The sequence below is a fragment of the Terrapene carolina genome, unplaced genomic scaffold, assembly GCF_002925995.2.
Source record: "Terrapene carolina triunguis isolate 2854851 unplaced genomic scaffold, T_m_triunguis-2.0 Scaffold868, whole genome shotgun sequence".
Taxonomy (NCBI): Eukaryota; Metazoa; Chordata; order Testudines; family Emydidae; genus Terrapene; species Terrapene triunguis.
The window spans coordinates 542,055-555,374 of NW_020665219.1; the positions used below are offsets into that span (position 1 = coordinate 542,055).

Here is a 13,320-nt window from a genome sequence, read left to right on the forward strand (position 1 = left end):
TCACTGCACTGTATATGTGCCCTGCTGCTGGACCTGCCCCCTGCTAAAGGTGACTGTCTTGTCCAATTACCAAGCCCCTTCCCCCCCCTTCAGACAGACTCTCATCTAAAAGAAGAGGATGGAAACAATAATGAACAAAAACGTATTTTTTATTAACAACCGCACATGGAACGGGGGGGTGAAACTTGGACGGGGTCTTGTGTGAGGCGGGTAGGAAAGGACTTTTCAAATTTTGGGGAATGAGAGCCTTCTAGTGGTAGAGCAGTCCGCAGGGGTGGAGTGAAATTTTTCACGGCCCCTTCCGCCCCTCCGTGTTTGGACTTTGGGTGAGGGGGGTATGGGACTTGGTGGCGGGGCAGGGCAGTTAGAGAGAGACTGCAGCGGGGCTCTCTCCTCCTGCCTCCGGTCCTGCAGAACATCCACAAGGCGGCGGAGCGTGTCCGTTTGCTCCCTCATTAGTCCAAGCAGCGTTTGAGTAGCCTGCCAGTCCTCCTGTCGCCACCTCTCCTCCCGTTCCATGTTTGCCCGGTGCATTTGGGACAAGTTCTCCCTCCACTGTGTCTGCTGGGCTGCCTGTGCTCGGGAGCATCCCATTAGTTCAGCAAACATGTCTTCCCGTGTCCTCTTCTTCCTCCTCCTAATGTGCGCTAGCCTCTGGGCAGATGTGGCTGTGGGAATTGGAAAAAGGGAGTGAATTCCTGAGACAGATCAATGTATCTGTGAACAGAGAACATAGTCTTTCAACAAGACCATGCAGAGCACCTATCACACGCGCACTGAGGACAAGGTCGAATTTTCGGCCCTCGCCTACAGTGCCTGCGGTCTTGCTGTGGCGAGCTGAGGAGCAGGGCAGGACACCGGACTTTGTCTAGCTGTCAAACATGGTAAGCCGTAGACTTGTGGCTGCTTAAAACTTTAAGAGTGGCACTGGCCTCCTTTCGCATAGAAAGCAATGCGAGTCTCTGCTGGCAGCAATCCTGCAAGCATGAACTCTGGCCCTGTCCCACCCCCTCGCGGCTGTAAACCGTGTGGCTGTAAACCGGCGGTTGCAGTTCTGTAAAGGGACGGGCAAGCAGTCCCAATACTAACTTTCCCCTACCTAATTCACAGCAGGGAGTCATGCCAGACATCACCCTCCTGAAGGTCTCGGAGAGCCAGAAGGAGCGGATGCTTCGTGACAGCCTGCAGAAACCGGGGCCATTTGCTGCAATGCTCTGCAAGGCCATGATCCCCGAGTACCTGCTGGCGTTGTGGCAGGGAAACGTCTCATACCACGGGGGGCCTAACAAGCTCTCCCTGCCCAGGAACCTGCTCATGAGGCTTGAAAAACACCTGCAGGAGACCTATGAGGAGTTCTCCCCGGAGGATGTCGCCTCTATCCCCGGATACATTGACCAGTTTTTGGGTTAGGTGCCCTTGGAGGGACAAAAGAGTGCAGCGTTTTGGGCATTATAATCATGAAGCGGACATTGTGAAATTTTTTGAAAATAGACTATATATTGAAGCGCCCAAAGACAGACTAATCATGATACACTTTGCACAGATTCCCGTTTTTTTGGACTTTCCTGTTTACATGTTTTGAAGCACTTTACCCACTGTTAATATTTTAAATCTTCCTGTTTTGTTGTAAATAAATGTTTACATGTTTTAAAGCACTTTACCTATTGTTAATATTTTAAATATGCCAGTTATGTTATAAATAAATGTTTAGATATTTAAAACACTTACTGCTTGATCCTTCCCCTGAATCTGTGTCTGGGATAACGGCTGGGGAGGGTTGGTAGGGGATCTCTGTGAGGGTGATGAAGAGCTCCTGGCTGTCGGGCAAATCAGCGTTGTAAGCGCTGTCGACTGCCTCGTCCTCCTCATCTCCTTCCTCCTCTTCCCCGTCCGCTGAGGAACCAGCCGCGGACAATATCCCATCCTCAGAGTCCACGGTCAGGGGTGGGGTAGTGGTGGCGGCCGCACCTAGGATGGAATGCAGTGCCTCGTAGAAACGGGATGTGTGGGGCTGGGATCCGGAGCGTCCGTTTGCCTCTTTGGTCTTCTGGTAGCCTTGTCTCAGCTCCTTGATTTTCACGCGGCACTGCGTTGCATCCCGGCTGTATCCTCTCTCTGCCATGGCTTTAGAGATCTTCTCATAGGTCTTTGCATTCCGTCTTTTGGAGCGCAGCTCGGAAAGCACGGACTCATCTCCCCACACAGCGATGAGATCCAAGACTTCCCGATCAGTCCATGCTGGGGCCCTCTTTCTAGTCTGAGATTGCACGGCCATCTCTGCTGGAGAGCTCTGCATCGTTGCCACTGCTGCTGAGCTTGCCACGGTGTCAAAACAGAAACTGCGATTCAAACTGCCCAGACAGGAAAAGGAATTCAAATTTTCCCGGGGTGTGGCTGGTCAGAGCATCCGAGCTCGGACTGCTGTCCAGAGTGTCAACAGAGTGGTGCACTGTGGGATAGCTCCCGGAGCTATTACCGTCGAATTCCATCCACACCTAGCCTAATTCGACATGGCCATGTCGAATTTAGCGCTACTCCTCTCGTTGGGGAGGTTTACAGAAATCGATTTAAAGAGAGCTCTATGTCGAACTAAATAGCTTCGTGGTGTGGACGGGTGCAGGGTTAATTCGATATAACGGCGCTAAATTCGACATAAAAGCCTAGTGTAGACCAGGCCTTAGTCTTGAAGCCAGACATGTCTTTTGCCCCGACTGCTCCCCTTGGAAGGCTGTTCCAGAACTTCACTCCTCCGATGGTTAGAAACAGATCCACTTACCAGGGGCCTCCTCTCCTATTTGCACTTCGCCAAGATCCGACTGCTGTGACTGGCTAGACTCCTCCGGGGTAGAAAAAAGCTCCTGACTGCATGCATCTCTGGCCTCCTAGTCATCCTCGGTCTCTGGGTCTCCCTCCACATCCTCGTCCAAGAGTTCCTCCTCCTGACTTGGTCCACTCTCGACTGGCATGTGAGCCAACAAAGTATCCACAGGGGCCTTCTTGTGTCCAGCTCTTTGTAGAACCGGCAGCTCGTGGGCACAACACCAGAGCAGCGGTTTGCCTCCCATGCCTTGTGGTAGGCATGCCACAGCTCCTTCACTTTTACTCTACACTGCAATGTGTCCCGGTCATGGCCCCTTTCTATCCTGCATTGTGAAATCTGTCCGTAGGTATCATAATTTCTATGGCTGGAGCGCAGCTGGGACTGGACAGCCTCCTCTCCCCAAATGCTGATGAGGTCCAGCAGCTTGGCATTGCTCCAAGAGGGGGATCACCTGGTGCATGGAGCAGGCATGGTCACCTGGAAAGATGTGCTGAGACCACTGCATGCATCACTGAGCAAACAGGAAGGGGACTTTCAAATTTCCAAAGGAATTTACAGGGTGGAGATGATGGTTGGTCACCTGAGGGCAGGGCAGTAGAGTTCAAACCGATGACTAGAGAAGTGAGACCAGGCATTGTGGGACACCTCCCGGAGGCCAATCGCAGCGCTGTAATCGCCATGGTGTCTACACTGGCACCGCAGTGCTGTAGCCCTGGTGCAGAAAGCTGTATGCCTCTTGGGTTTTTTTTAAAGTGCTACAACTGTGCAGTTGCTATGCACTAAGTGGCTTGGCAGTGTGTACACCTCAGGGGGTTACAGCGTTCAAAGCTGCTTTACTGCGCAGAAACTTGCAAAGACTGAAGACTGCAACTGAATGTGTCCCACTGAGGTCAGTGAGCATCTCACTTCTGCAGCAACATGGGACACATTCAGAAATGCTGCACTGGAAATATTGCTGGTTCTTGCATTCTTTGTGTTCCTCAATTCCAGCCCAAAATCGCAGCTTCCCTTTGACACGTGTGCACACCATGCCCCTCACCACTCCCAGATATATAAACACAGACCCTTCACAACCCCACTGTGCACACACCCCTCATAACCCCACCCACAAACACAGGCACCCACCCTTCACAACCCCTTATACACACACCCCTCACAACCCCCCCCCCACACTCACAATCCTGCCACACCCCCTACGCCCCCTCACAGATGAAGACATGCATCCCTCATAACCCGAATACTGAATCTAGTCACTTGTGCCTGCTACAAGCATAGGGATCCAAGCCTCCCTACAGGCACCAACTTCATCTCAGTGGTCAAGGTTATCAATCCCCAGGCTGCAGAGCACCTGTCTGGTCCCCAGCTGGGTGGAGAAGGAATTCACAGCTAGCCTAGTCCCTTCTCTAAGCATGGGATGGGGGAGCAGTTCTGCTCTGGCTGCAACTCTTCAGCAGCAGCATGGTCACTGCTAAAACCACAGCCAAGGCTCTGTGGAGAAGTAGCCTGGGGAAGTGGAGCGCACAGGAAAGGAAAGGACTATGGTGGATGGTGAAATTCCAGCTCTGCTTTCACCATGCCTCATAGCTCCCTCTCTCCCAGAGTCCAAGCTTGGGTTCCCTCCCAACCCATAGAACAGGTACTGCCTTGGAGGAGGGGGTAGGTGTGTAGAGGGAGGCAGAGCAGTCCCCATGGCCCAGTCATTCCTTAGCCTCTCTCCTAAGGTGGCCAATGACGGTTGCTTGTTATGTAGGTACCAGTCCCTGGGAAACTGGGGAAATTGGACTGAGACCTACCAACAGACAGGCAACTAAAGAGTTTCCACTTGGAAGGACTTGGCTGACCTGGGGTTTCATTGGTACTGGCACCCCCTAGAGGGAAAAGGCCAAGTATCCCATTTCCCATCCCCCTAAGCCAACCTGTCCCCCTGACTTGGGCTGGATCAGAGACGACACCCCTAGAGGAGAAAGTCCCCATATTCCATTAACCACCTCCCTGGGACTGGACTGGAACCAGTGCCCTCTATCTCATTCCCTGACCCCCTGAGACGCTGCTCATCTCAGAGGAGACAGCCTTAGAGTTTGAGGGTCATGGTTCTGCTTGGCCTTTGTGCAAGTGATTTTTCCTGAAGCGCAACCCCCTTTCTCCCTCTATCAGTCAATCACCGGGTTGAATTTGGCTCCTCCATCAGTGTAAGCTATGGCAGTTTCCAGTGTGGGCTGAAGTTCCCAGCCTATGTTTAGCTTGTGCCCTTCACTGTCACGTATTCAAGCAGACTTAGTGGTTAGCGCCTGCCTCGCTCAGACATTTCTATCTGCAGAGAGTAAATGTCACGTAACTAAACCACAGCTGCTGAGTGTCTGACTCCACAGAGACACGCTAACTCGGAGACAGAGGAGATAGGGTGTCAGTGAGCCCTAACATGGCAGCACGACCCTATGGTGAGTGCTTTATTAATTGATTTTACTTATCTAAGATGCCTTTACCTGACAAACTCTGTTTTCCTTATTCACTCTCTGGGGTTTAAAGGTACCTGCCCTCTTGCTATCTATTACTGCATTTATTACTTATCTATCCATCTCCAAGGATGAGGTGGGGGCTGTAGCAGCAAGCACTATCTACTCCAAATTGCTGCCAGCCTAATCCCAAGGCAAGGACCAACAGGTGAGAGCAGCAAACAAAGGGGGTGGAATTGGAGAGGAGGGTTACAAGTACTGGTATCATGGGCATAGCTCCTACCCAGGTGTCTGGCTGCACAGCTCTGACAGAGTGGCACTAGGAGGGTCTTTCATTCATTTATAAAGTGCTATTTTTTGGGATGTGAAGCTCTTTAAGTGAAGGCTCCATTCCATTTCAAACAGCAGTGCTATGGATCCAGTGCAGGCTGGTCACTGATACAGAGCAATCTATATCTGGAACCTGGGCACAAGCAAAACACTATACATTTTAATATGATCCAATGTAAATATATACATCTAGGAACAAAGAATGGAGGTAATACTTACAGGATGGGAGAGTCTTTCCTGGGAAGCAGTGAGATTGAAAAAGATTTAGGGGTCATGGTAGACAAGCTGAACGTGAGTGATGTTATGGCCAAAAGGGCTAATGCAATCCTTGGCTGCATAAACAAGTGACTCTCAAGTAGAAGAGAAGAGGTTATTTTAACTCTTTATTTGGCACTGGTGTGACCGTGGCTGGAATACTTTGTCCACTTCGGGTGTCCAGAATTCAAGAAGGATGTTGATAGGATCAGAGGCTAAAATAGGGAAAGAACAAGTTAAAAATTACTTAGACAAGTTCTTCAAGCCACCAGGGCCTGATGAAATGCATCCTAGAATATGCAAGGAGCTGACTGAGGAGATAGCTGAGCCATTAGCGATTATCTTTGAAAAGTCATGGAAAACCGGAGACATTCCAGAAGACTGGAATGGGCAAATATAGTGCCCATCTATAAAAAGGGAAATAAGGACAACCCAGGGAATTACAGGCCAGTCAATTAACTTCAGTACCTGGAAAGATAATGGAGCAAAAAAAATAAGCAATCAATTTGAAAACATTTAGAACAGGGGTGGGCAAACTATTTGGCCCGAGGACCACACCTGGGTATGGAAATTGTATGGCGGGCCATGAATGCTCATGTGTGCTACTAACACTGTTTTTGGGTACAGCTAAGAAAAACTGGGACATTCACACTTAATAAACTCTCCAGAGAAAGCAGTTTCACAACCAACAAATGCAGATTAGAGCACATACAGACATGGAAGAGCCATGGCATTGGAGAGCCAGGATCCTTGCTTAGGAGAACACACAAGCAAAGTTTATGGAGATGACCATTTGGTACAAATGTTTTGAACTGTTGCTGATTAGTTTTACAAAATGAGAAAGCTTTCTAAGTATGTGAGCTTTTTCTGGCTCCCTCCCTCCACACTCAACACTGTAGCATTTCTGAAACTCCCTCTTAGCCATATGTATTCATGTCCATATCTCCAAAAGGTCCAATAGCCCATTCCTCAATCCCCCTGCCTCACATTTAATTTTTCAGTGAGCTGTTTTTAAGTTGCAGTTTACTGTCACTTTTCTTCATGAGGTACACAGAGTCAAACGTGCCTGTCACGATTGGGTGTCCCCTTTACCAAGCCAGGCTTATTCAAGGTATGCTGGATGCTATCACTATCCACTGTGGTGCTGTAAAGTCCTTGACTCCTTCTAACCAAGGAACATAATCCTGACCTCGGAGTGTAATTCAATAAAATAAAAAATGGAGCAAGTTACTGCTACTGCATGACTGAGCTAAGACAAACTGAGAGGTATAACAGGTAGCGCAGGGCTGAGCTAAAGGGTAACTGTTTCCAATTCTACACTGAAAGCTAAAGTGAAATGGCATTTCCCCCACAAGCTGTATTCCTAATCGTTTGGGTCTGAGGATGGTGTACTAAATGGTATCTTGGTGCTGTGCTTACATTTTATAGCTCAGCTTGGACAATGAGTCTGTAAGACAACCTGAGCTGGCTTTCAGTAAAAATGCTGCCTGCTGATCTAAACTCAGGACATGATTCTGCTCTCATATTTTCAAAGTATCTCAGCTCCCACTCTGGTCCCTAAATGAAGTGGCCAGAGTTTCACAAGCTGAGTACTGAGCTCTTTTGAAAATATGACCATTTATCTGGCAGTGCCTCAGTTCCCAGCGTGAAACATGGGGATTGTAACAGGGCAACGACTCACCCAGCGGCACCCCCTGCTGGTCGTCCTGGGAATTAGCTCTGTCCACTCAGGAGCACCCTCTGCAGGCTGGTGTCTTGCTTGCCGCTGGCCCTGGTGCCCCTCCCAGAACCCGGTGCCCCTTCTCTCGGGGTTCTGCTCCCTGCAGTATCCCACAGTCTCACTGGGTCTCCCCTCCCTGGGGAACCCCCAACCCCCCTATCCCCACCTCAGTCTTGGGTTACTGCCAGTCACCATCTAGCCCCCGCTCACTGGGGCAGACTGCAGCATAATTGCCACTCATCATTGGCAAGGAGGGTTTGGACCTGCTGCCTCTGCCTACACTTGCGCTGCCCCTCTGCAACCCCAGTACCCTTCTTGGCCTTTAACAAGGCCTGCAGCCTGGGGGGTTTCCAGGCCGGAGGTCCCCAGCTCCTCTGGCCTTTCCCCAACCCTGCTCCACTTTAAGTACCCTGCTCAGCTCCCAGCAGCCAGGCCCATCCCTCTCAACAGCTAGAGAGAGACTCCCTTAGCTCCAGCCTAGCAGCCCCTTTATAGGGCCAGCTGCAGCTGCTTCCCCAATCAGCCCAGGCTTACTGGTTCCCCGCCACAGCCCTCTCGCAGGGCTGTTTTAAGCCCTTCAGGGCAGGAGCGGGGTTACTGCCCCGCTACAGGGATATCACCCACTTTCTCCCACTCTTGATCTATTTATACTGTATGCTCTTCGGGTTTGTTACTAAGTGTTTGTATGATGATGCCTAGCATAGTTAGGGCCCTGATCCCATCTGGGAATGCTAGGTCTTACCACAATACAAAGAAATAGATCACAGACACTCAGACAGAGTACTTATACAGCACCAGTTACGTTAGGCTGGGATTTTCAAAGGACCCTTCGGGCTGGTTCTACACACAAACCTTCATAAAAATGATTAAATCAATTGTAATTCACCCCTTTTGCTATTTCAATTCAAGTCTGTGGATGGACACACTTTTATTTTAGAATAAAAGATTGTGTTAAATTGCTGTAGGGCACTCTTCAATCGAAATGAGTATCCATACACAGACAGACTTGCACTAAAACAACAACATATCTGATTTAGTTATTGCAGTGCAAATTTATGTGTAGACCAGCCCTAGGCAAGTGACATGGGTGCCAGGTTTGTATAATTTTTGGTGGTGCCCAGAATGGGTCCAAGCAGAGCCGTCCCATCCATAGGACGGACCGGGGTAACCACCCTGGGCCCCAAGCTTTGGGGGGGGGGCCCTGCACTTCAGAGGGACATGGGGTCCAGGGCAGCCTGGAGGGTTAGCGGGGGGGCTGGCACCGGCAGCAGTGAGCGACCGGCCCCCAGCCCGCCCCGATCCACCCCTCTGGCTCCCAGCGTCACTCGGGGGAGGAGGCGGAAGCCGGAAAGAGGCAGGGCGGGGTCTTGGGGGAAGGGCGTGGGCAGAGCAGAGGCAGGAAGAGGTGGGGCAGGGGTTTGGGGGAAGGGGTGGAGAGGGGTTGAATGGGGGCAGGGTGGAGCAGGGGTGGGAAGAGGCGGGGCAGGGTGGAGCAGGCTGGGGCCAGGTTGCTCGCTGCTGCTGGCACCAGGCCCCCCACCAACCCCCCAGGCCTCTCTGGACCCCGCATCCCCCTGAAGCGTAGGGTCCTCCAAAGTGCAGGGCCTAGGATGGTTGCCCCGTCCGTCCTATAGATGGGACGGCTCTGAAAATATAAACCCAAACATTGGTGGAGCCTGGTCCATGTTCCTGAATATTCGTGGAGCACCATGGGCCCATATAACTCGCTGTCTATGGTGAGTTAGGCACCCAACTCCTATTGTCAATGGACTTTGGATGTCTAACTTCCTTATCAGAGGGGTAGCCGTGTTAGTCTAGATCCGTAAAAAGCAACAAAGAGTCCTGTGGCACCTTATAGACTAACAGATGTATTGGAGCATAAGCTTTCGTGGGTGAATACCCACCGCGTCTGACGAAGTGGGTATTCACCCACAAAAGCTTATGCTCCAATACATCTGTTAGTCTATAAGGTGCCACAGGACTCTTTGTTGCTTTTAACTTCCTTAGGCTCTTTGAAAATCCCAGCCCCGGTATCTAAACTGCAACGGAATCAGACTGAAGAGTTGACAGTTTCTGCAGCAGTCTGGGTTATTGTGTAACATGACCCCATTTGTGGTCATTCTATAGCTCTCATTCATTGCTCTGCCCCCCACCAATTCTGCTGCCGTATGTGAGTCAGGCACAATTTCCTGTGTTTGAACTGAACCTGGTCCTTTCCTTACATTCAGAGGCTCCTTCCATGTATCCAAGGCTGTTTCTTTTATGCACACAGACTCAGTGGCCCTGGCCTTGTGTGCTGCTTACAAATGATGGTGAAGCGATAAGTCTGAGTGTGCATTTGTCCATATCCTTACTGCGTTGTTATTTGCACAACACCAAGAAGTGCACTAAGTGCTTTACACATAAGGGGCTTGCATCTTGGGGCTTCATTTAACACCAATGCAAAGTGGGTATGAAAAGCTTTAATCGAAAAGGTGGCATTTTGCACTACTGTAAATAATGACACAAAGGGCAACACAATGGTGAATGGGGTCCAAAGCCCCTTCGCTGAAGAGGGTTGGAAAAGGGACTAAGGGGTGAGGGGAGGTTCTGAGATGTATTTGACCCATGCATGGTGCAATTTTTGGAGCCAACGCCTAGCTGTCCTTGATTTTAGCCCTGGCCTGTGACTCTGATGAGCCTTTTCTTTCTGATACTGGCACCAATCATCACAGTGTTCAAGTGCCTCCCAAGTTCATTATTTAGCAAAGCAAGGTCCCTAGGGGATTTCACTGAGTCTTCAGCTTTTCTCACTTCCACAGCTGTGGGAAGCTCTGCTTGAGCTTGTGGGGAGCAGTTGTTGTAAAGATCATATGATTATAGTGGAAAAGCTTTGTCAAAATGGAAGCCTTGCACCAAGAGCCAATGTTCATCACTTTTGTTTGCATTTAGTTTGTTGGGAGTTTGGGGTGGACTTTCCTTGCTTAAGAGCATAACTGGCCTGCCAGGGGGACAGGAAGTTGTGACTGCTTCCTGGCCAGACAGCCCAGCTTTGCTGTAGCGTTTGCACTAACAAGGAGGAGTTAAAAGCCTTAGTTTCAGGCTTGTTCTCTAGCTCAGATCCCAACACAAGGGTTACTAGGCAGTGAAATCCCAACCCTAGCTGTTTGATAAAGGGAGCAAGGAATCAAGGACAGTCAGGTGCTTGGGCTGCCTTGCTTTTTCCCTATAGCACTCGTTTTTTCTGTCTCTTACAGACTCTTTGAGGAGTGCAGCTTGGGAGTAAGTGGAGTGACTGTGTTCCCCTTGTGAGACAGTCACCCTGGAGAACTGGATGTAGCCTCCACTGTAAGACAGTGACCTTGAAGACAGGGGCCTGTGTCCCCTTCCATGCAGGATGGCAACCAAGGCCCTTGGTAACAATCACTGACTCTGCTGGGTAAGGTGAATACCATGGCCTCGCCCTGCCCAATGGCCTTTAACACCACCAAATACTTCCTCATCCCCGTCTACTCTGTGGTATTGGGGGCTGGCTTGCCGCTGAACTGCTTGGCGCTTTGGACCCTGGTGTCCCAGATAAACAAGTCCATCGTCCTCTCTGTCTATATGCTGAACCTGGTAGTAGCTGACCTGCTGCAGACCCTGATGTTGCCCTTCTGGATCTACTACAGCTACTGGGATCACAACTGGGATCTGGGGACCGGGGCCTGCGTGGCAGTCAGCCTGGGCTTCATCACCAACTTCTATGCCAAGAATGGCTTCCTGTGCCTCATTGCCATGGAGCGCTACATAGGTGTGGTCCATCCCCTGTGGTTCCGTGGGCTACAGACAATACGTGGTGCCACCAAGGTCAGCGCTACTGCGTGGGTGCTGGTGCTCAGCATCTGCTCCGTAGGCACTGGGCTACTGCGGAAGGAGCCAGAAGCAGGGCGCTGCTATGAGGGTTACCCACTGGGCATGTACTATGCACGTTTTAAGATGGCCACCATGGCTTTGTCCTTCTTCCTACCCTGCTTCTTCATGGGCTTCTTCTACCTCCGGGTCCTGCACAAGCTCAGGCAGGTGCCATCACTGGAGCGGGAGACAAAGAGGCAAATCTACAGCTTCATCTCCCTCATCATCATCTCCTTCTTCCTGCTTTGTGCTCCTTACCAGGTGACCTCCTTCTTCAAATACCAGAGGGAGATGGTTCAGAACAATGAAGGTCTCTGCCTCTTTGAGACAAACCTCTTCATTTACAGCCAGGTAGCACTGTGCCTCACCACCCTGGGCAATGTCCTGGATCCTCTGCTGTACATCCTGCTCCTCAAAGACGTGCGGACAGAACTTGGAAATCACTTAAAATGCAAGGTCTTGGGTCAGGGTCACAAGTAGATTAGACAGGAATGGAGACACTGGTTGGACACTGGCCCAGACCACTGCATAAGATACCCAGTGAGGTGGCGGAAACCCATTTGGACTTCAAGGTCCCTCCATTTGATCCCGGTCTGAATGCCAGGGCTTGGCCTTGCTGTCTGCTTCCCTTTGTGAAGCAGCTCTGCCTCCTGCAGCCAAACATGGAAATATGGTCCCCCAGGGACTTCCAATCACTCAGAACTTCTTGGAGAAGCAATTCAATGCCAAAGAGACAGGCTGAGTCAAGCCACAAAAAATCATTAGATTGGCTTATGAATAATAAATTTTAGGTCTTTTTGCCTTTATGGTTTGAGCTCCAGCTTTTCACTGCAAGTTGGGGGGCTATCGTGCTCTTTTAAATGAACAGCATCATATCATTTCAAGAGCTGGGGCTTTAACATTTAATATTTTGAGACTCACGATAAAACTGTGAGAGGTGGCAATACTGAACAGATAGGTATAAAAAACATAGACCACTAGACTAGACTAGGATCTAGGAGTGGATATGGATGGATAGGAGCAACCTACAGTGGAGAAGATATTCATCCAAACTTACATGGGAGTGAGTGTGAGAGAAAGACCCAGATCCCTACCAATGAAAAAAGACCCACCCTCAGCAAGAGCAGAAAGGCAACAAAATGGTGCCCATTGGGGAGAAAGAGAGAGACTAAGAGCAGGCAAGGAGCTGTCAATTTAACCATGATGGGACAAAGAAAAAGGCACCCACGTCCATAGGCCCCGACTCCGTGGCTGCTCCGGGGCTGGAGCACCCACGGGGAAAAATTGGTGGGTGCTCTGCACCCACCAGCAGCCAAGCTCCCCGCCCCAGCTCACCTCACCTCCGCTTCCTCCCCTGAGCGCGTCGCGTCCCCGCTTCTCCTCCCAGCGCTTGCTGCTGCAAAACAGCTGTTTCGCAGTGTAACAAGCTGTGGGAGGGAGGAGGGAGGAGCAGGAACGCAGCGCACTCAGGGATGGAGGCAGGAAAGGGGCGGGGCCAGGGCGGGGATTTGCGGAAGGAGTCCAATAGGGGCAGGGAGGGGCCGGAGTTGGGGGGAGGACTTTGGGGAAGGGGTTGGAATGGGGGTGGGGCTGGGGGGGTCGAGCATCCACCGGCGCCAGGAGAAGTTGGCACCTATGTGCACATCCACGCCACATCCCCAGCTCAGGTACTGAGCAGCCACAGAGACAGGTGATGTGAGAAATTATCTATCCCAGTGGTTCTCAAACTAGGGCCGCCGCTTGTGTAGGGAAAGCCCCTGGCGGGCCGGGCCGGTTTGTTTACCTGCCGGGTCCGCAGGTTCGGCCGATCGCGGCTCCCACTGGCCACGGTTCGCCGCTCCAGGCCAATGGGGGCTGCGGGAAGCGGC

At 51.0% G+C, this 13,320-nt stretch overlaps 1 protein-coding gene across 1 annotated transcript; it reads left to right on the top strand.

Moving 5' to 3' along the window:
• Positions 1-10,987: 10,987 nt before the first annotated feature.
• Positions 10,988-11,932, top strand: LOC112113764 (G-protein coupled receptor 4-like; the record flags this gene model as incomplete). The annotated part of the gene is made up of 1 exon (XM_024210168.1): positions 10,988-11,932. A coding segment is annotated over one exon (945 nt), but the record flags the coding sequence as incomplete, so codon positions are not given.
• Between the last annotated feature and the right edge of the window lie 1,388 nt (positions 11,933-13,320).